General features: G+C 34.5%; 1 protein-coding gene across 3 annotated transcripts in view; it reads left to right on the top strand.

Moving 5' to 3' along the window:
- EXOC6B (exocyst complex component 6B) overlaps window positions 1-20754 on the top strand; it is a 616640-nt gene that overhangs the window by 105667 nt on the left and 490219 nt on the right. For all 3 annotated transcript variants that reach the window (XM_025994563.2, XM_072766927.1, XM_072766926.1), the window contains exon 6: window positions 6919-7123. In XM_025994563.2, the coding sequence (XP_025850348.1) occupies window positions 6919-7123 (205 nt within the window). The remainder of the gene's footprint in view (window positions 1-6918; window positions 7124-20754) is intronic.

Here is a 20754-nt window from a genome sequence, read left to right as displayed (position 1 = left end):
TTTAGAATGCTTTTGTTCTTTTCAAAAGAAACTCTGAGCCCCTTAGCTGTCTACCCAATCCTCTTCTCCCTGTCCCCCCGCTCCTAACACCTTGCCAGCTACTGGGAACCACTAATTTACTTTCTGTCTCTATAGATTTGTCTATTCTGGACATTTCATATAAATGGAGTCTTACAATATGTGGTTCTTTGTGATTCTTTCATTTAACATAATATTGTCAAAGTTCATTCATGTTGTACTGTATTTCAGTACTTCATTTCTTCTTATTGCTGAATAATATTCCCTCGTATGGATATACCGCATTTTATATATCCATTCATCAGTTGATGAACATTAGAGTTATTTCTACTTTTTGGCTTTAATGAATAATGCTGCTATAAATTTTATTTTCAAGTTTTTGTGTAGACATATGTTTTCATCTCTCTTGGCTGTATACCTAGGAATGGAATTGTTTACTCTATGTTTAATGATTTGATTACTCTATGATTTAATCATTACTCTATGTTTAATCATTTGAGGAACTGTCAGACTGTTTTCCAAAGCAGCTATGCCATTTTACCTTCTACCATCAGCATATGAAGATTCCAATTTCTACAAATTCTAGAAATTATTCTACAAATTCTACAAATTATAGTCTGGCTTTTTGACTATGACCATCTTGGTGAGTGTGACATAATATCTTATTGTTCATCTTTGTCTTTGAAAATTATTTTTGAAGGACATAGAATTCTAGGTTTATAGATTCATTAGTTAAGACATCATTTGCCTTCTCATTTATGTAGTTTCTGAGGGAGGGGTATATGAGCAGTCTTATCTTTGTCACTCTACTTGATGTGTCTTCTCCAGCTGTTTTCAAACTTTTTTCTCTATCATTTGTTCTTAGCAATTTGATTTTGAGGCATGTTGCCATACGTATATGTGTGTGCATGCATGTGTATATGTGTGAATTTATCCTGCTGTTAGCTTGTTTAGCTTCTTGGATTTGTAGGTTTATAGTTTTTGTAAAATCTGGAAAATGTTCAGATACGGATTTTCCAAACATTTTTTTCTTCTGTCTGTTTCCCATCCTCATTCTAGGACTTAATTACATATTATGTTGGACAACATATAATCTCACAGGTGACTTGAGAATCTGTTCTTTTTTTTTTTTCCTTCTCGATCTTTTCTCTCTCTGTGCTTTATGTTTGATAGATTTTATTCCTATGTTCAATGCACTGATCTCTTTCTTTTGCATTGTCTGATCTTCTTTTAATCCTATTCAATGAAATTTTCATTTCAGATAACATATTTTTCATCTTTAGGAGTTCCAGTGGGTTTTTTAAATGCTTAATTTCTTGTTATTTTTGTGTCTTTTTAAGAATACATGTACATGGCTCTGATATTTCTTTTCATGTACTTCTTTGCTAGTTCTGTCACTTTTAGCATTTTTGGATTTCTGTTTGCAGACTGATTTTGTTTTTACTAGTTATAGGCCAAGTTTTTGGTTCTTATCATGTCTAGTAATTTTTGATTGGATACAAACATATTATGTTGCTGAGTGTGGACTTGGGGGAACTGTTTTTTTCTTAAAGAGTATTGCTTTTTGTTTTGGCAAAAAGTTTAGTTTGCAGATCTATTTGTTCTCATCAAACTTTATTTATTTATTTATTTATTTATTTATTTATTTATTTATTTAGGAATGGAGGCAGAGGGTGAAGGAGAGAAGAGAATCTTAAGCAGGCTCCATGCCAAGTGTGGAGCCTGAGGTGGGGCTCAATCTCACAGCCCTGAGATCATGACTTGAGTTGAGATCATGACCTGAGCTAAAATCAAGAGTTGGATGCTTAACCAACTAAGCCACCCAGGCACCCAAACCCCAATTTTAGTCTTTGCTAGCTGCACCTTCATTCCAAGGGTAGTTCAGAGTAGTATTCATCTACTTGGAATAACTCAGGAATCCCCAGAGACTTTTCACCGAGGTTTTTGTGCATTTTCTGAGCTCCTTGAAGTGTTCATCACATATTTTCCTTGTGTCTGTCTCTCTCTCCCTCTCCTTTTTCCCTTCCCTGTCCACCTTCATTCCCTCCCTTCTTTTTGCTGTCCTTGTGGAATTTCACTTTTTCTATACCTGGCCTAGTACTCAGCAAAGACTTAAGGGAACCCCTGTATAGATTCTGCAGTTCTTTTTTCTGCATTGCTCCTTTCCTCCTCTTTTTGTTTGGAATTCTGCTGTATAGCCTCAAGTTGTGTCACCTTTCCTGAACTATCTTTGACTTTAACTCTGCTAAGCTGCTAGGCTATGTTTGAGTTTTCTCTGATTCTGCCCGTGATTTAGAAGTCACATATAACCTGGATAATTATTAAACTTAAACTCAGCTTTTTTGTTTCCCTTTTTTCAGAGACCACTGTTCACTACCAAATCAGTTTTTATATTTTAGCCAGTCTTCTGCTTTTTAAGTTTGGGAGTTCATGTCTGTTCTTTGTCACTCCTGCATGGGTAGAAGCGTAGTTGTATTTTTTTTTAAAACTGTAAATAGTGATAATACTATTAGGTTCTATGTTCCCTAAGGAAAGATACCTGATCATCTTTCTACCTGTAACACATAGAAAGGATTAAATATTTGTTAACAGTGCTCTTTGATTAGGAAAGCCACTAATAAAAAAAAAAAAAAAAAGGAAAGCCACTAATATTTCCTGTGGTCAAAGCTTTTATTTTATATTCTTATCATACTTTGAATTTATAAAAATTTCTCACAGGTAGTTGTGATCTGCTTTAAAAGATCACTTATTAGAACTTAAAAAATCATTATTGTGTGAGAGTTCTATACCATGGCAAAAAAGGACCAAAATTTAATTTGCCTAGAATTAACATTCCTCTTCTCACAATAGCATTCAGCTATGTCTAAGTTATTCTGACAATAGTTACCCAGTTTATAGAATTGTTTAAATATCTTTCCCTTGTTTCTTTTATATGTCCTGATTTTGTTTCCTTTAATATTTTTCTGCTCACATTTCTATTAGGGGGTGTAATAGAGGGAGACAGGGAAAGCTAGCACACTTGCAAATGAAACTTAAGATTTGGCTTCTGATTTAGTTTTAATAATGGTTAGAGGTTATCAAAAATAAGGTCAAAATGTGGTTTTAGATTTCCATGGCTGTTGGAAATAGAAATTTTTTCTTTTGGTATCTGCTACTCAGGTGTTTAATTGGCTGTCATTCTTTAACCTGTCCCTGATATTAAAATACACTAGAAATTTGAATAATCTTATTGGTCTGTTATAGTTAGAATATGAATATGGTAGCGAAAGGACAATGGGAAAATAAGGTGACATTCTTTGTTGCCAGGAATCACTGGGTTTTGTACTAATTAGCCTTGAAAAATGTGGAGTTGACAGACCAGATGTTTTCAGCATGTTGGCCATGTGTCTCATCAGTGAATGTGCTTGTGTCCGCAGGCAACATTGTTAGATTTTTCTCATTCTATAAACAATGTTCCAAAATATAACTAAACCCCAAAGTGTGTTTATCTTTTTGGCTTAATTTCTGGCTTTCTATCCCTTCTAAGGTTTCTCTCTAGAGGAATTGAATTTTATTGCACATAGCTCTTCATACCTAATTGTAGTATAAACACCATTCTGTTTACACTAAACCATGTGAATAACAAATCAGTACTGTTTTTGAGTCTGTAAAATTGTAATAAAAGCAACCAATTCACATTAACTATATTTGTACTTTTATTTCTAAATGTAGAGGAAATAAATCTTTCTCCCCTCCATTTATTTGGACTAAGATTTTGATTTTTGGAACATGTGAGGTAAGGACATTAAAAAAAAGTAAAACCAATCTCTAGTCTTTAGTGTTTGTGGTACTAAGTATATTGGAGCAAGAAGAGCTCAAGTGTATACTGTGAAATTCATTCTTAAAAATCTAAAATAGAGCTATCAGTTTTTTTATTTATAAGATTGCAACTGAGTTTTTCCTCTACTAAATATATCATGGGAAGTATGGAAATTAGGAAATTAAAAACATAAGAAAAATTATCACCCAAAATGTTACTATCCCAAGGGAAAAAAATTATGGTTAACATTTTTGTCTGTATTTTTCTATTCATTTTCTGTGTACTTCTCTATGTGTGTATGCATGTATTTAGTGATATATAGCTCATACATGCACATATATTCATAATTTATATATGTATGCATATTTATAATTTTGAAAAATATTATGATTATACTTGTAAATTTTATTTTTTGGAATAGCTTTTACCTAACAATATTGTAACCATTTTGCTGTCTTTTACTATGTGGATGTATCATGATGTATTTTATTTTACCAGTTCTTTATTATTAGACATCTAGATTAGTTTTTTATTGACTTATGTAAATACCTATAATTCAGGAGGTTTCATACTTTTGTTAATCTAATATTTCTTTTTGGAAAGGCAACTGGTTAGAATGCTTGTTTTGGTAAGATTCTTCAGTGAAAACTTGTATCATTAATACAAATTTGTTTACCAGCAGGCAGTGAATTCTCATTTATTGAAACTCCTGATAATAATACCCATTATGTTTTAAGAAATCTTTGGGAGTTTGAGTGACAAAATCATGTTTTGATTTGCATTTTTTCCACATAACTGTTCAAATCACACCCCCACCCCTATTGGCCTTTTTTTTTTTTTTTTTTTTTTTTTTTTTTTTATCCTATTGGCCTTTTTAATGTTCTTTTGTGACTCTTGTTTTTTGACTCTTCTTTTGTGACTCCTTCAATTGACTTTAGGTTAAATAATCGTTACCAAGTTTTTGTTTCTTCTTTATTCTTATTATATTTTTTAATGTGTAACTTATTTTGTTGTTACTTCGTCAAACTTATCAATTTTAGTTTTATTCATTCTCTTATGCTAATGGAAGCTTTCCTACCTATCAGATAAATATCGTTCCCCTTACTATTGCCTTACCAGCAATATTTACTTTTGCATAGCCAGCAATATTTCTATTTTTAAAATCTATTGTATCTGATATTAATATAGCCACTCCAGCATTTTTATGGTTACTTTTTGCATGGTATATCTTATCCCATCTTTTACTTTTACTTATTTGTGTATCTTTGAATCTAAAGTGTGTTTCTTGTAGAGGACATGTAATTGGATCATGCTTTTTAAATCCTAACCTTGTGCCTTTTAACTGGAGTGTTTATTAGTCCATTTATATTTAATGTAATTATTATGGCTGCATTTTACTCTTTGTTTTCTGTTTTTCATATCTTTTTGTTCTTATCCTTTACTCTCTTTTTTTTTTATATTAAATATTTGGTAGTGTACTATTTTAATTCCTCTTTTGTTTTTAATAGATTTTGAGTTATTTATTTAGAGGTTGCTGTATGGATTATCTGTATCTTAGTATATCAATCTACTTTAGGTTAATGCTGATGTAGTTTTGGTAGAATATATATTAGTGATTTTGCTTCATCTTAACTCCATTTCTTACTTCCTTTTTTGTGCTATTATGGTCATATAGTTATATATTATAAACTCAGCAATACAGTATTATAATCATTTGTTTTAAAATTTTTCTTTTAATGAAATTAAAAGAAGAAAAGAGAAAGAAATATTTATTTAGACTTTTATATTTCACATATATTTACTATTTCCTATGCTCTTTATTTCTTTCTGTGAATTCCAATTAGTTTCTATTGTCACTTCCTTTCGGAATTTTTTTTTTTTTTTTTAAGGCAGATCTGGTAGTAAGGAATTATCTGGTTTTGTTTATCAGGAAATATATTTCATTTTTAAAGGATAGTCATTAGCCAAAGATTGGTCCAAGGTTTGTGCTCAATCAAACTTGAGCCAAAAAGGTTTCTACCTTTGTCAGTGGATATGTGTGGAGGCTATGGAATACATTAAAAATTCAGGCAATTTTCAAAACAGCCTGAGCTTTTAACTTTCTCCCAGGGCTTCTGCTATGTATGTGCCTGCTGCCTCCTAGTCAGCCAGAGGTGTGTGGAATGCTTAGACCCTTTTGGGTCTCCTACTGCACATTTATACAACCTTAGTCATGACTAAGGCTAGGGTTGTGCAAAGAGCTATTGGGTCCTTCTGTGGATCTCTTATTTCCATACTTTCTGTTAAATTTCTGGTTAGTCCTCTAATCTACCCTTTGACCCAACCCAGACTAACTTCAGGCCTGGAAAGCTGGGGTATTTCCCTATCTTTTTATTTGTTTGTTTGTTTGTCCTTATTCTTTCCTTCTTTCCTTCATCTGGAGTTTCCTACTTTACCTAATAATGCCACTCTAAATCACATCTGCTTCTAAGGGCAGGGAGGCTGCTGGTTTTCATGACAAGCCAATATAACCAGTGGGAGGGAGGGGGATGGAGTGTGGATGGAGTTGGAGGGTTGATGGAGGTAGCCCCAGGCAAGAACACCACAGAGTTCCATTGTTCAGCAGTTTTCATGAATAAACACTTTTCAATATGTTCTCCTTTGGTCTATTTCCAGAGCCCTGAAATGGTTGTTTGGGACAGTTTTGTTTAGTTTATATTTGTTTTTTTGGGTAGAAGATTTGCTAAGCTCTTCCCTGTGCCATAGTTGGAAGTTTAGACTTCAGTATTTTATTTTATAGGATGGTTGTTTTGGCATTAATATGATCATTTTGTATTTTCTTTTAATTTTTGTATAATGGATTTCATTGGTAGATTTTCTAAGTTTTCTATATTCTTGGGATAAAATCTTTTCTCATTGTAATTTACTAAGTCCTTTAATGCATATGTTAATTTTGAATAATTTGACATTTTTCCATTGATTTCTTTTTTTTGAAACTTAATACTGAATTTGTTGTAATGAACAATGAAAACTAATTCAGGCTAGAAATTTTACCTAAGGAATATATGTGTGGCCTTAAAGAAGACTGAGTTGAGCTAAAGGTGATATGATTCCTTTTATAGGCATTATCCTGCACTGAAAACTCTGGAACATCTAGAGCATACCTATCTGCCTCAAGTAAGCCACTATCGATTCTGCAAGGTGATGGTGGATAACATCCCCAAGCTTCGTGAAGAAATTAAGGATGTTTCTATGTCTGATCTCAAAGACTTTCTGGAGAGTATCCGCAAACATTCTGACAAAATTGGAGAGACTGCCATGAAGCAAGTAGGTCTTGGGTTTATGATAGGTTGGCCAGTAACTTTGCTAGTTTCTGTTAAACATGGGTTTCTCTCTGCTAAGTGTCTTGATTGTTTCGTATCATTTTAGGGAAGTCCTTCCTCTTTATGGGAACACTTGATTAAAAGATGTGTTTTGTTTTTCTTTTTTTCAACAGAACAGTGCATTATTTATTTATTAGTATGTTCTGCTCTGTGGATGTCAGTAAATATGGATTTATTGTGATGGTTAAATAGGGACTTTAAAGAGGTTTTTCTGGTTTTGGAATATTTTCCTTGACTTTGGATATGCTTTGAAGCCCAAGATTTTTAAAAGATCTCTTTCTAGGTAATGAGCTAAATTGTGCTGCAGGTACTTTTGGTTAATTACTTATTATGTAAACAAGATATCATGTTATTTATAAATATTTCTGTAATTGTTATTTCTGGTATCAGTGGGTATTAATGAAGAAAGGCCTTTTGGGAAATAATGTGGATTATGATCACAGAAAGAGATTCATTTACAGCTTATAAATGAACAAATGTGTTAGAAATTTTTAGGTTTTTTTTTTTTCTTTTAATGTTTTCATCTCTAAGTAATGAAAGCCACCAAGGAATGGCTTGATTTTTTTTTGTCATTTTAAATAAAAAGAACGCTAATGATTTGCAGGGCTGCTTGCTCTCGAAATTTAAATCACATTGATTTTATTAAAATATCTCAGTATACCTTATAATGTAGCCTACAACAACAAATAGAAGACTTGGTTGTTTATGGAAAGTATTGTTTGGTTCTACAAACAACTATGTTCTTGAAGAAGTCATTTGTGGTTATCATTCTGGAAGGAAGGAGGGGAGGGTGCACATTGTATTTTTGATCTCACCAAGTCTTGGTAATCTTTCAGATATCTTATTCTGCAAAAGAGATTTGCCTGTTGGAAATTCCTTTCCTAAAGCAATAGAGATATTCTTTTCCTCTTTCTTTTAAATTTTGTCAATGTTATGTTTTATGATGGGGAAAGTTTAAAACTAATTGATGATAAATCTGATGTAAATAATGATGTCATTTTTTAGTAGTGAAGAAAAAAATTAATTATTGAAAATGTATCTTTGTATTGCTAGGTATATATTTTGAGTATGGGAATGAAGGTATTCTGTAAGACAAGTCTATTGTGTTTGGCAAGTTTTTCTAAACTTTCAGAATATAGGAAAGTATAGTACAGAGCCTCTTTGGAAGCATTCTTTTTTAAAGTTGCCCTTTTTTTAAGGCCTCTGCTTGAGAAATTAACTTCAGTTCCTTTTTGGTGAAAGAAAGTATTCCATGAAAATACATTTATTTCATTTAATGTGGATTATCTGGCTTCACTTCTTAATTATCTAAAAAAATTGAGGCATAGGGCAGGGAAGTAATTTGCTCAAGTTTAGAGAGCTTGTAAAGGTCAGATCCTATAGTAGAATTCAGGTTAGATTGAGGTGAATTTGTCTACTATGGCACTCAATTTGTGTAAAGTATTAGCTGTTTGGTGTGTTTGTGTCATACAAAGAACTGAAGAAAACATTGTGGATTCAGGACTTTTAATTAACTGATAATGCTTCATTCCTCCTATAAAACTTCATATCAAGTATAGCTCTAATAAGAGCATATATTGTTATTCTAAGTTATGTTAGTTAAGATCTTTGAATAAACATATCTTAACATATTTTAGGATCCATAGTACCTAAAAAATAAGGAAAGTGGGAGGGAAAGAAATTACCATATATTAGTAGTACATTGTTCAATAAATATTTGTTTGAATTCATGGATGTTGGAAAAGAGGGAAAGGATATGATTTCTTTTCCACTTATGTCAAGCCCAAAATGGTATTTCTGACTTGTGATGGATTTCTTACTTGGCTTTACTGACCTGCAAGGGAGGCTGAAAGAAAATAATCTCACTCTATTACTAAGAGGAGAAGGACTAAGGTTTGGTGCATAGTAGCTAATCTGTGACACAATTCTACCCTTTGGTCATCAAATATCTCTTCATTCTTCCTCTCATCCCTAGAACACATATGCTCCTTCCCAAGGAAGGCAATTCAATATCCCATTTATTTACTACATCCATTTCAAAGTCTGTTATCTTCCAGGGATGCTCAGTACTCTCCCTCAGATCCAGATAAGTCTCCGGATCCAGATGAGTAGCTGACCAGGAAAGATGACAAATTTCCTATACCTGTGTTCCCTCCCACCTCCAATGAAGAAGTTAGAATAGAATAACTACAACAAAAGCTTTCATTTAGAAAAGGGAATAGTGGGAGATGCACAGTATTTCCTGCTTCATAAGGAAATCAGTGTAATCCTTTTGGGCCATCGTTGGGGAATCCTTCTGCCTTGGTAGTAGTGGGTCTTTCTCGCTTACACACTAACTCTGAGAGGAATTCCTTTGCCTGTAGTTCTCCTGGTTGCACTCTGTTTTTTCTTTTTCAGAAGGAAGTGAGTGCTGGGGAATATACCTTTCTTAGACAATCTCTCTCTCTCTCAGTCTCTCATTTTCTTTCTCTGTTTCTAGATACCTACACTAATATCTAGAACTACATCTATACACATATACCTCCCTATATATCTTTTACTGCCTGCTTTCTGCTTCTGCAAGTTTAAGGGTCCAAGGGTTGTTTTAAGTTTCTGAACAGCCAAAGGTTTATTTAGTCCATTTTTGTGGCTTTTGGGCACTCTAGTTACCTCACAACTTAGGAGGCCTCTGATCTTTTTCTTTCCCATAGGTTCTAGGTGGACACCAGACCCAGTGTTCTTTTCTAGCTATAATTTTGAGGATGGGTTTGTTTCTCCTCCCTAGTTTGTAGGCCTTGCCTCATGCCTTTCTTATTACAATGGCCCTACTTCGAGGCTGTATGAAATAAGGGGTAAGAGGACCATAGTGAATCTGATCTTTACTTCAGGATTGAATCACTTTGTTCTACTAGCACTATTCTTTGGGATTTATTGCTCAAACCTTTATTATTCTTTTACCATTGGGATTCTATGTGTTCAGCTTTCTAAGCCTCTGAGGCCCAAGTATCTGGACTTCTGTTTCCTGTAATTTCATTTAGCAAACCAGCAAATTTTTTTTTGTGCTTATCTCTTTTATGTAATGCCTTGCTAGAAGCAGAAAGTAAATACCAATATATGCTATAACTCTGATTCTCCATTCACTTCCAAAGCTATAGACCCCATAGGCATGTGGTGTGTCTTTTCATTTATCACAGGTTCCAGTTTTACCAGTTGTTTTACCATAGTGTTATGGGGGCTCTCCAGGCTTTCAACTCATTAAATATACATTCTTGCTGCCTACTGCCTGACGTCTCAACCAGTGCCATTTATTTATTTTTTGTGAAGGCAAAACCATTCTTCCAACACTAGTTTCTGTTTTCCTTAAATAATGCTGCTTGTTGTAAGAGCTAAACTCTAAAATCTCACTGTTGAGGATTCATTTTTTGCTCAGTGGAAGTCCAAAATAGATCTTCCTGGTAGGATAGCTCTTCCTTCAAGTGATCGTCAGGATCTGGGACTCTTCTGACTGTGGCTCTCTCACTTCAACATGTGGCTTCCAACATTATATCAAAAGATATGCTGCAAAAAATACTATTTGAGGATGATCTGAAGGATATGTAGTTTATCCATTCCTTCGTATTTAAAGTGCTATATTGCCTCTGGATAAAACTTTATCAGTAGGAATCTCTTTGCTTTGATCGCAGGTGGTAGACAGAATGCTAAGATGACCCCAGGATTCCTGCCCCCTGGTGTATGCATCCTGCAAAATCACCCTCCTTGAGTGTGTGGGCCTGATCTAGTCAGGTAGACTAAAAGAGGGAATGGGGATCAGATATAGAAGTCAGAGAGATTTAAAGCTGCAGCAGATGCTCTACTGTTGGTCTTGAAGAAATAAATTGCTGTATTTTGGAGAGGGATACATGGCATGGAACTGTAGGTGCTAAGGGATATAACTAACTGATAACCAGCAAGGAAATGGGAACCAGAATTCTACAGCCACACAGAACTGAATTCTTCCTATAAAATAAATGAATTTAGAAGAGGATCCTGAGTTCTAGATGAGACCACAGCTCTGACTGACACCATGATTTCAGCCTGGTGAGACCCTGAGCAGAAGACTCAGCAAAAAATGCTGAACTCCTGAACCATGGAAACTGAGATAGTAATTGTGTGTGGTTTTAGCCCACTAAGCTTATAAGAATTTGTTACAGCAGTAGAAAATTAATATGCTCCATTATTTTGGTCTTTTTAAAAAAATTTGTTTAAAGATTTATTTATTTATTTGAGAGAGAGAGAGAAAGAGCACCAGCAGTGGGAGACAGAGAGAGGGAATCCCAAGCAGACTCTGCATTGGGTATGGAGCCTGATGTGGGGCTTGATCCCACAACCCTGAGACCATGACCCAAGCTGAAATCAAGAGTTGAAAGATTAACCAACTCCACCACCCAGGCACCCCCCACCTTTTTTTTTTTTTTTAAGATTTATTTATTTATTTGAGAGAGAGAGACTGTGAGAGCACGAACGAGCATATTTTGGTCTTGGGTAGAATTACTTTTTACTAAACTGTACAGTTTTATTTAGCCTCTGGAGGTAAGACACAAGGGTATAGTCTAGTTTAAAATGGTCTAGGCTAGAAGCCTGAGTTTTTTTTACCTCACTTCCAATATACCTATGAAGCTGCAGAAAAGTAAGAAAATGTGTAAGTATGAAAAATAGGAGAGAAGTTCAACCATTTAGTAGAATCTCAGGAGGAATTTTAAAATTGTCCATTCTGCTATTTATTGTGTTATTGAATTTTAAGTTAAGCAGTCTTGTTTCCATTTTCAGAAAATCATATTTTCATATATCTATGTTTTAAAATGGTATTGGATGGACAGCATTTAGTGGACCCACCTGTGGGTTCTGCCGTGGGAAATAGAACCATCTGCAAAGTAGGCAGAAAGCCCCTACTTTTTATCTGGTCTTATTTTTTATGTTGGTCTTCTTCCTGAATGTTTCCAAAATACTATGCATATCTTATTTTAGAATTATCATTTTGGCTTCAAGTGATTTTATAAAGAAATTCTTTGTTAATTGACTGCTGTTTTCTAGGTTTCCTGTTGATACTGATTTCTGTAATTCACTTGTTATGGAATTGATTTGTGCAGGAGGGAAGTTCTGTATTTCTTATTTTGATTAGTTTGCCTTAGGCCTTGTGAGGCTAAATAACATTTATAATATAAACATTCTTGGCTAGGTTGATTTCTGTGTGAGGCTGTTTAACAAAGGGAAGGATTTATTTACTTTTAAAATTCTAACTTGGCTTTGCTAAATTATATGGGTTATATAACTGTTGCTTAGAACAGGAACTGGTTGCTCATAAAAGAGATGGAAGGCTCCTAGGCAGTCATCCTTTAGTAACTGGTTTCAAAGAAACTGATCTTTGGGTGAGATTCATTGTCTCCATGGTTCTTTCAAGTCTTGACTTTCTTTGGTTAAGTCTTTACCAGAGCAAAATGTGCTCTTTTATTTATTGTGTAGGACATCTTTTGACTTAGATCTGGTATAGTACTACCAACTGAATTAACACAGGCTAGGTAATGACTGCCAAGAAAAAGCGATATTGCTGTTGAAACCTCTTTTGTGCTGGATGCTGTGTAATACTCTAATAGAACATGGCTTTTGGAGTCAGAGAAGGTGGTGTTTAGTTGGTCTGGTATTTTGGTATTTAATTTATATTCTCTTTTCTTCTTGATTTCTGTATTTATATATAAGCAGCAATCAGAATAGTTAGCAATCAGAATATGGTACGTAGTCCAATAGTAGGAAATTGGTTTACTATTAAATAATATGATAGTTAACAGAATAGATTTTAGAGTCTGGGTTAGACTCCTAGAGTTACCATTTGTTAGCTATATGACAATGAACAAGTTACTAAGTATCCCAGTCTTCACAACTCTTAAAGTAGGAATTTTTAAACTTTTCAAAAATCTGAAAGCATTTAGAGAAATCAAGTACTTAGTTTGGTTCCAAGCATATAATAAATGCTAAATTAAAAGAAAAAGGACTATTCTAGGTGAATGGTGAATGCGAATAGACTCTTAAGACTGTGGAGAACATAATTAGAGGTTAAACTTGATGTATTGAAATACTTTTTTTCCCCTAAAATTAAATTTCCTATGACAGTTTTCAGTCTTGAATTAGATCTCATTTTTAAATTTTTTTCTCCTTGCCTTAAAAAACAGTTATATGTACTTCTAAAATATTTTGGACCTGATTTCAATTAAGAATCATGTGTATATTAGAAGACTATTAAATATAAGAGATCAGTATCCTTTTACTGGTATTGAGTTGGGATGAGAGAAGAAAGATAATTTATTTCTTAAATCTGATCTGAAGACAATATTGCAGTTTGACTTTGAACTTTCTTTTTTCAGGGTAAGAAGGAAATTATGATGTATATATATGTGTTTGTATATAATGAATATAATATTTATTTGCTTTGACTAAGCAAAGCATACTAGCTTATTAGGAGAAATTTTCCTTTTTTTAAACTTAGGAGAAAATTATCTTATGGATTCTCAATACAGTTTATGGTATTGTGGTGTACTCATAGAACATTGCTTAGAAAATCTAGAGGAAGAGCAGTTATTATGATACTTACACCATCTCTTACAAATATATATATATATGTGTGTGTGTGTATGTGTATGTGTGTGTGTGTATTTTGGTTGTAAGATTAAATTTTTTTTGAGAATATTCCTTTTACTGAACCTTGACTTGTGAGCAATAATACAATATAGTAGAAGAATGAACTAACTAGTAGAACAGAATACAAGTACAGAAATGGACCAAATTATATATATATGAATTTAATAAGTAACAAAAGGGTGTCATGCAAGAAGTATAAATACACAAAAATTAGCATCACACCATATAGGTATAAAGTAAGTTGTCCCTCAGTAAATCTTATAGGCAGAAAGGTCAGCAGAGTGCATGGGAACATCATTATACTGTCCTTCTCTGGAGAGATGTGATAGGTTTAGCTTTGCTATACAAACAGCAGGATATGTTGCTCAGGAGAGGGACCCTGCTCTCAGATCACTTATGGGGAAGCTGGGAAGAGCAGAAGACAGTATGTATTAGGTGGATCTGTTGATCAGAGAAATGTCTTGGCAAGAATAATTGTCATATCAATGCCACTTATATCAACTAAAGAGACCTAGTGTTCTTCAGATGAGCTAAATCAGTTTTACTGAATGAGCTTATTGCTAAGCTATGAGAATGGTGAAGGTAGAGAGCCAGTAGGGCCCTCCAAGGGACATCTCTTAGAAGTGAACAACTTCATTAACGTGATTGCTGCTTTATTTATCTGTCTTCCCAACCAGTCTGTGGTCTGTGTAAGGACAGAGGTATGGTTTTATTTTTATAGTCAGTACTTTACTAGCATAGTACTTGGGGATAGTAGATATTAATAAATAGTTAATAAATCAGTTAATGACTATTGTGTTATTTAATTAAATTTTATGTACCTACACCTTAACATTTTTCAGGAAAAGGCATTTTTTTTTTAAAAAGGCATCTTTTAAAAAATGTTGTAAGGAAATGCTCTTAGTTTCCAGTTACAATCTTAAGTATATGAAAATATCTAAAATTGCTTTTTGAATGGATTTTGACCCTTCCTGAAAGCACTGTGGAAGTAGTAAGAGGTTAACAAATTGCCTTCTTGTTAAAAATGTTGAATTCAACATATATATTTTCTACCTCTTCAAACTTGTAAAAAGAATAGGTAAGGGTTTTTAAAATTTTTTTACTATTTTTTTTTAGCATGAGCTCCCAAACATAAATAATACAGGAGAATTAGATGATAGCAACATAATTTGGAAGCTGGAAAGTAGGTAGGTGTGTAATAATTGTCCTAACATACCCAAGAAAATGCAGTTCTAAGCCAGTTAGTAGAAAAAGCTTGAGGACAACCCAATATTTTGTGTTTTGTAGAACTCCCATGTTTTAGAAATCTATAGCATCAGGTTCCTTCGGGAAAGGGAGGTAGAACTGATGTTCATACAGAAGGATTGGTTGACTATCTATTTCAAAACCAGTTAGACAACCTGATTCCTTTCCCAGCTTTTCCCCACCAACTAACCACCCTATCCCAGCTCTAGCAGAAGACCAGAGGACAGTAGACAGAAGTCGAGGGTAGGGTTATCAAACTGAAAGCAGTGAAAGTTTGTGTGCTCAGTATTGAGATTCATTTTGCATTTCACAGCCCTCTTCTCTGATTTGGTTCCCAGGATTCTAATAGCCAGGTTTATATCCTTCAGGTACAAGATTGGAAGGCACTGCGAATAATATGATTAGTAGTCCAAGAGAACTGCCCTAAAGATATGTCCACAACCAAATGGACAAGTCACATCACTTTGAAATCTGTAGTTGACTAGACTGATGTACATGCACAGAATTTTCAATCAGCTTTTTAATTTCCCAGTTTGAAATATGAGCAGATCATTAAGGATCAGCAGACATTTGAGGAAATCCTCTAACATTACAATTAGAGGTCAGAACAAACACATATAAAGAAGCAACTTGGAAAAGATAGAGACTGTACAAGAAGAGGAAAACTAAAAGGCCAAACAAAACAATAATGTTAGAAGATAGGAGAAAAAAATTGTATGTAGAAGCAAGATAAGAAAGCTACACAAAAGGAGAAATTCCTGGACACCTGGGTGGCCCAGTTGGTTTAGTGTCTGACTTTGGCTCAAGTCATGATTCCAGGGTCCTGGGATTGAGCCCCACATTGGGCTCCTTGCTCCATGGGGAGCATCCCTCTCCCTCTGCCTGGTGCTCAAGAAATTCAAAGATAAAAAAGAATATTTAGGAATTAAAAATATGAAAGCAGAAACCTTAAAGGAGTATTTGTGGAGAAGATAAAGTGGAGAAGATCCAAGAGAGAGAGAGAGAAAGAGAGAGAGAGAGAGAGTAAAAAGAAAAAGAAATGGAACATAGGAAATAAAAAAGATAGAAAAATATTAGGGGGTCAGTCCAGGAGAATCCAATATTTAAATACTAGAAAAAGGAACTAGAGAAAATGAAGGAAAGGAATTCATAGAAATAACATGGGAAAATTTCCCAAAATTCTAAGGCATAAACTTCCAGATTAAAAAGTGCCTAATATAAGGGATGAAAATAGTCTTACATCCAGGCATGTTGTGAGATTTCAGAAGCCAGAGGGCAAATATAAAATCCCAAATGCCTCTAGAGATAAAAAATATAATTCAGTGTCCAAATGATTTTGGATTATAGCAGTACTGGAAGATAGACTGAAGTGAAGCAGTGTCTTTCAAATTCTAGATGATTATCCATCTGTATTTCCCTATCTAGCTACACAATGCCACGTAAGTGTAAGGGTGGGATAAAGATGTTTTCAGTAATGAAAGTCTTCACAAATTTGGTTCCCCAAACCACTCCCCCCCCCAAAAAATGATATGAGATATTAAAGGACATAGATAACCGAAGAGAGGAAAGGGGTAAATAGATTTTCTAGGATGATGATTAAAAGAGAGGTAGTTGGTCAACAGTGGGGTAGCAGGGAGAAAGTACAACCAGTATAGTCTGGAGCATTTTAGAAAGTTTAAAGAGGTATCCTGAAAAGGTGGAAGTAATAGAATACTGGATGTATTTGTACATATTGAGAGGGAACTCAGATAGTTGGGGAGAAATTGGGAACAAAGTAATGGTAAATACATACAAAGCTTAAGTAAACTTAAAAATGAGAAAACTTAACCCCAGAAAACAAAAGTTGTGCAAAAAAAGGAAAAGTGTTCATGGAATCTTAAAGAGGTTGGCTGTGAATTGCATTTATCTAGTTTAATAAAAGCCACACTAAAACTCCACACAGGAAAAGGCAGGTGCAACCCAAGAGTCCATTTACAGATGAGTGTATAAACAAAATGTGATACATACACATAATGGATTATTACTCAGCTTTCAAAAGGAAAGAAACTGACCCTTGCTACCACATGGATGAACCTTAAGGACATGATGCTAAGTGAAATAAGTCAGGCACAGAAGAGCAAATAATGTGTGATTCCATGTGTGTGAGGTTCCCAAAGTAGTCAATTTATAAAGACAGATAGTAGGATGATGGCTTCCAGGAGCTGGGATAGAGGGGATGAAGAATGACTGTTTTGTGGATACAGAGGTTCTATTGGGGAGGATGAGGAAGTTCTGAAGAAGAATGGTGGTGATGGTTGTACGGTATGAATGTACCTAGTGTCATAGGACTGTGCACTTAAAACTGGTTAACATGGAAAATTATGTGTTACATATATTTTACCACGATTAAAAAACCTGAAAAAAATAGGCAGTAGCACACACAAACATTCTAGATAAAGAGGGTGAACATCAGAAGAATGGCTGCCTCTGGGGAGCAGGATTTAGGAGGAAAGAGGAGAGGAGGACACGGTTGCTTTTCATAATGAACTCTAATTCATTCTGATCATCCTTGGGCATGTATTCTGATGAGTGAGTGAGTGAGAGGTCCCTGTGTAGTTTAGGAGAAGAGGAGGAAAGAGGGTATTAGAAAAACAATGAAGGAAAATAGTGCTGATAGGCCAGGCTTCCTATAATTGCCTTGGCCTCAGAATCTTGTGGGAGAGAGCCAGTAGCCTCATTATTATTATGTCATTGGGAAACTAAGCTTTCTGTTGAATTTAAAATAAAGGAACATGGCCCACATGTTCAAGAAAAACTATGAAGTTTTTCTTGAGTGGTTTGTACAATAACTGAACTTTATTCCATTACAACATGCCTGGGATTTCCTACTGCCCCAAGTACCATGAATAAATGTACTACACTAATGTGGAAATGAGGTTCAGTTCACTGAACTCTCTTTTGACTTGAACTTGAGACCGATTATTTATTTATTTTTTTATTTTTATAATAAATTTATTTTTTATTGGTGTTCAGTTTGCCAACATACAGAATAACACCCAGTGCTCATCCCATCAAGTGCCCCCCTCAGTGCCCATCACCCAGTCACCCCACCCCCCCGCCCTCCTCCCCTTCCACCACCACTAGGTCATTTCCCAGAGTTAGGAGTCTTTACATTCTGTCTCCCTTTCTGATATTTCCCACACATTTCTTCTCCCTTCCCTTATATTCCCTTTCACTATTATTTATATTCCCCAAATGAATGAGACCATATAATGTTTGTCCTTCTCCGATTGACTTACTTCACTCAGCATAATACCCTCCAGTTCCATCCACGTTGAAGCAAATGGTGGGTATTTGTCGTTTCTAATGGCTGAGTAATATTCCATTGTATACATAAACCACATCTTCTTTATCCATTCATCTTTCGATGGACACTGAGGCTCCTTTCACAGTTTGGCTATTGTGGACATTGCTGCTAGAAACATCGGGGTGCAGGTGTCCCGGCGTTTCATTGCATCTGTATCTCTGGGGTAAATCCCCAACAGTGCAATTGCTGGGTCGTAGGGCAGGTCTATTTTTAACTCTTTGAGGAACCTCCACAGAGTTTTCCAGAGTGGCTGCACCAGTTCACATTCCCACCAACAGTGTAAGAGGGTTCCCTTTTCTCCACATCGTCTCCAACATTTGTGGTTTCCTGCCTTGTTAATTTTCCCCATTCTCACTGGTGTGAGGTGGTATCTCATTGTGGTTTTGATTTGTGTTTCCCTGATGACAAATGATGCAGAGCATTTTCTCATGTGCATGTTGGCCATGTCTATGTCTTCCTCTGTGAGATTTCTCTTCATGTCTTTTGCCCCTTTCATGATTGGATTGTTTGTTTCTTTGGTGTTGAGTGTAATAAGTTTTTATAGATCTTGGAAACTAGGCCTTTGAGACCAGTACTTTAGATTTGGGTTCTGAGGTAGAAATGAATTGATCTTATTAACAAATAAGATGCTATCTGGTTATGTTTCTATTATGTGATTTAACCTCTGAAATATGCAAGGGTAAGAAAGAGGTTATTTAAAATGATGCCTTAAATATAATATATAAATACACAACCTAAGTGCTGTTAAACATTACTATAAACATTACTATACAGGAGCCTAAGAACAACCACTTTATTATCAGATAAAATTTAGACCTGGTCAGGGACAGCCTCTGTCTACCTTTATAAAAGATAAATGGAAGCAAGATATATTTTTCATCTTATCATTGGACTGACTATTAAAGCTTATGTTTAAAGGTAGTGATCTCTCGTTACAGGTCTGAATGAGCTAGTGTTCTTGTGTTGTTACCTGATACAGTTACTATCTTACTTTGCTTATATGTATATGGATGGTGTTTTTTCAAGTCAGATGTAAAAACTGCATGATTGAAATATGGAATAAATATTTAAAAGCAAAGACTTGCTTCCCTTTTACTTTCCACTTCTTTATGTGGTTAGGTGCCTCCCCCTGACCCCTCAATCCCCCTTTTTTTCCCCTTCCTTTCACTGAGTTCTAGAAATCCTGCTTTTGAGACCTGAGGATTCAGCTTCTTCCTGAGTAGGCTTACATGCTGACTGCCTCAACTGAGAATCTTTTATTTTTAAAACCATGATAGAGTATTAATCAGATTTGAGAGCCATGGTATTTGCTCTCTGTTTTATGTATATTTTTAGCTGTGTAGATAATGTCCCTTGGTCTAGAGAACAATTCCAAGTATGATGTTTTTAGAGGGTTTAAATTCAAGGATAAAGACCAATAAGTTCTGCCATTCTCAGATCTCAGAATTTCCTGATGTTCTGATATATCTTCACTACTAATTCTAATTAGATTAGATACATTCTAATGCCTAATCTGATATCAATACAGTGAAAAGTATTATACAAAGCAAACAAGGCTGACAAGGACTTGTTTTAAAATGGTTGAAAACCTTTCCCATGTTTTACTTAAATCTGATTAAATACTGGGACCCTGCTGGCAGATACTAATTCATTCTACTGTTTGAATTCCATCTTAAATTTGGTGAGTGCTTTCTCGTATTTAGTTTTTTTCTACCCTATGTTTAGATCTATTTAATATAATTCTATAAAATAGATCTCATAGAGGATGATAGATATTATTTGGTCATTTCAATTGTCTTTCATTTTATTAATACTTTCATTGGAGTATCAGGGATTATTATACCTTAAGCAAGCTTATTATGTAAGTGACTATAGAAGTTACTGTAACATTATATAAGTAGAAGAATTATGAGTTATAAAATATTATAATTAAAGAGGAATTAACTCTAAACAAAGCTACATTTATGTTAAAAATATTGTGTTTCATTACAATAGTTATAAAACATGTTGAGATAGTGGTCTGAGAATGTTAGACCCTTTAATAGATTTAGGATTGGAAGAAAGGAGACTGGTTCCATTGCTGACATTCTCAAAGACAACAGACGTTTACTTTTATGAACTTGACTTGCACTAATTGAAGACTAGGAGAGGTAATGCCTTATCTTTGTCATGTACTTTTACTGATAATACAGAATACAGAGTGACAATCTACCCCCTTTGTGATAATTTTTAGAGAAAGTAAGCCCATGTCTATTCCTGATCAAGTCTTTCTTGTAGAAAAACTTTTGTACTATTTTCAATATCAAAGGCCTAATAGGTTTGGAGTCAGAAAAGCT

The sequence above is a fragment of the Vulpes vulpes genome, chromosome 8, assembly GCF_048418805.1.
Source record: "Vulpes vulpes isolate BD-2025 chromosome 8, VulVul3, whole genome shotgun sequence".
Taxonomy (NCBI): domain Eukaryota; kingdom Metazoa; phylum Chordata; class Mammalia; order Carnivora; family Canidae; genus Vulpes; species Vulpes vulpes.
Note: the sequence above shows the minus strand (reverse complement) of the source record. Positions and strands in the feature narration are given on the sequence as shown.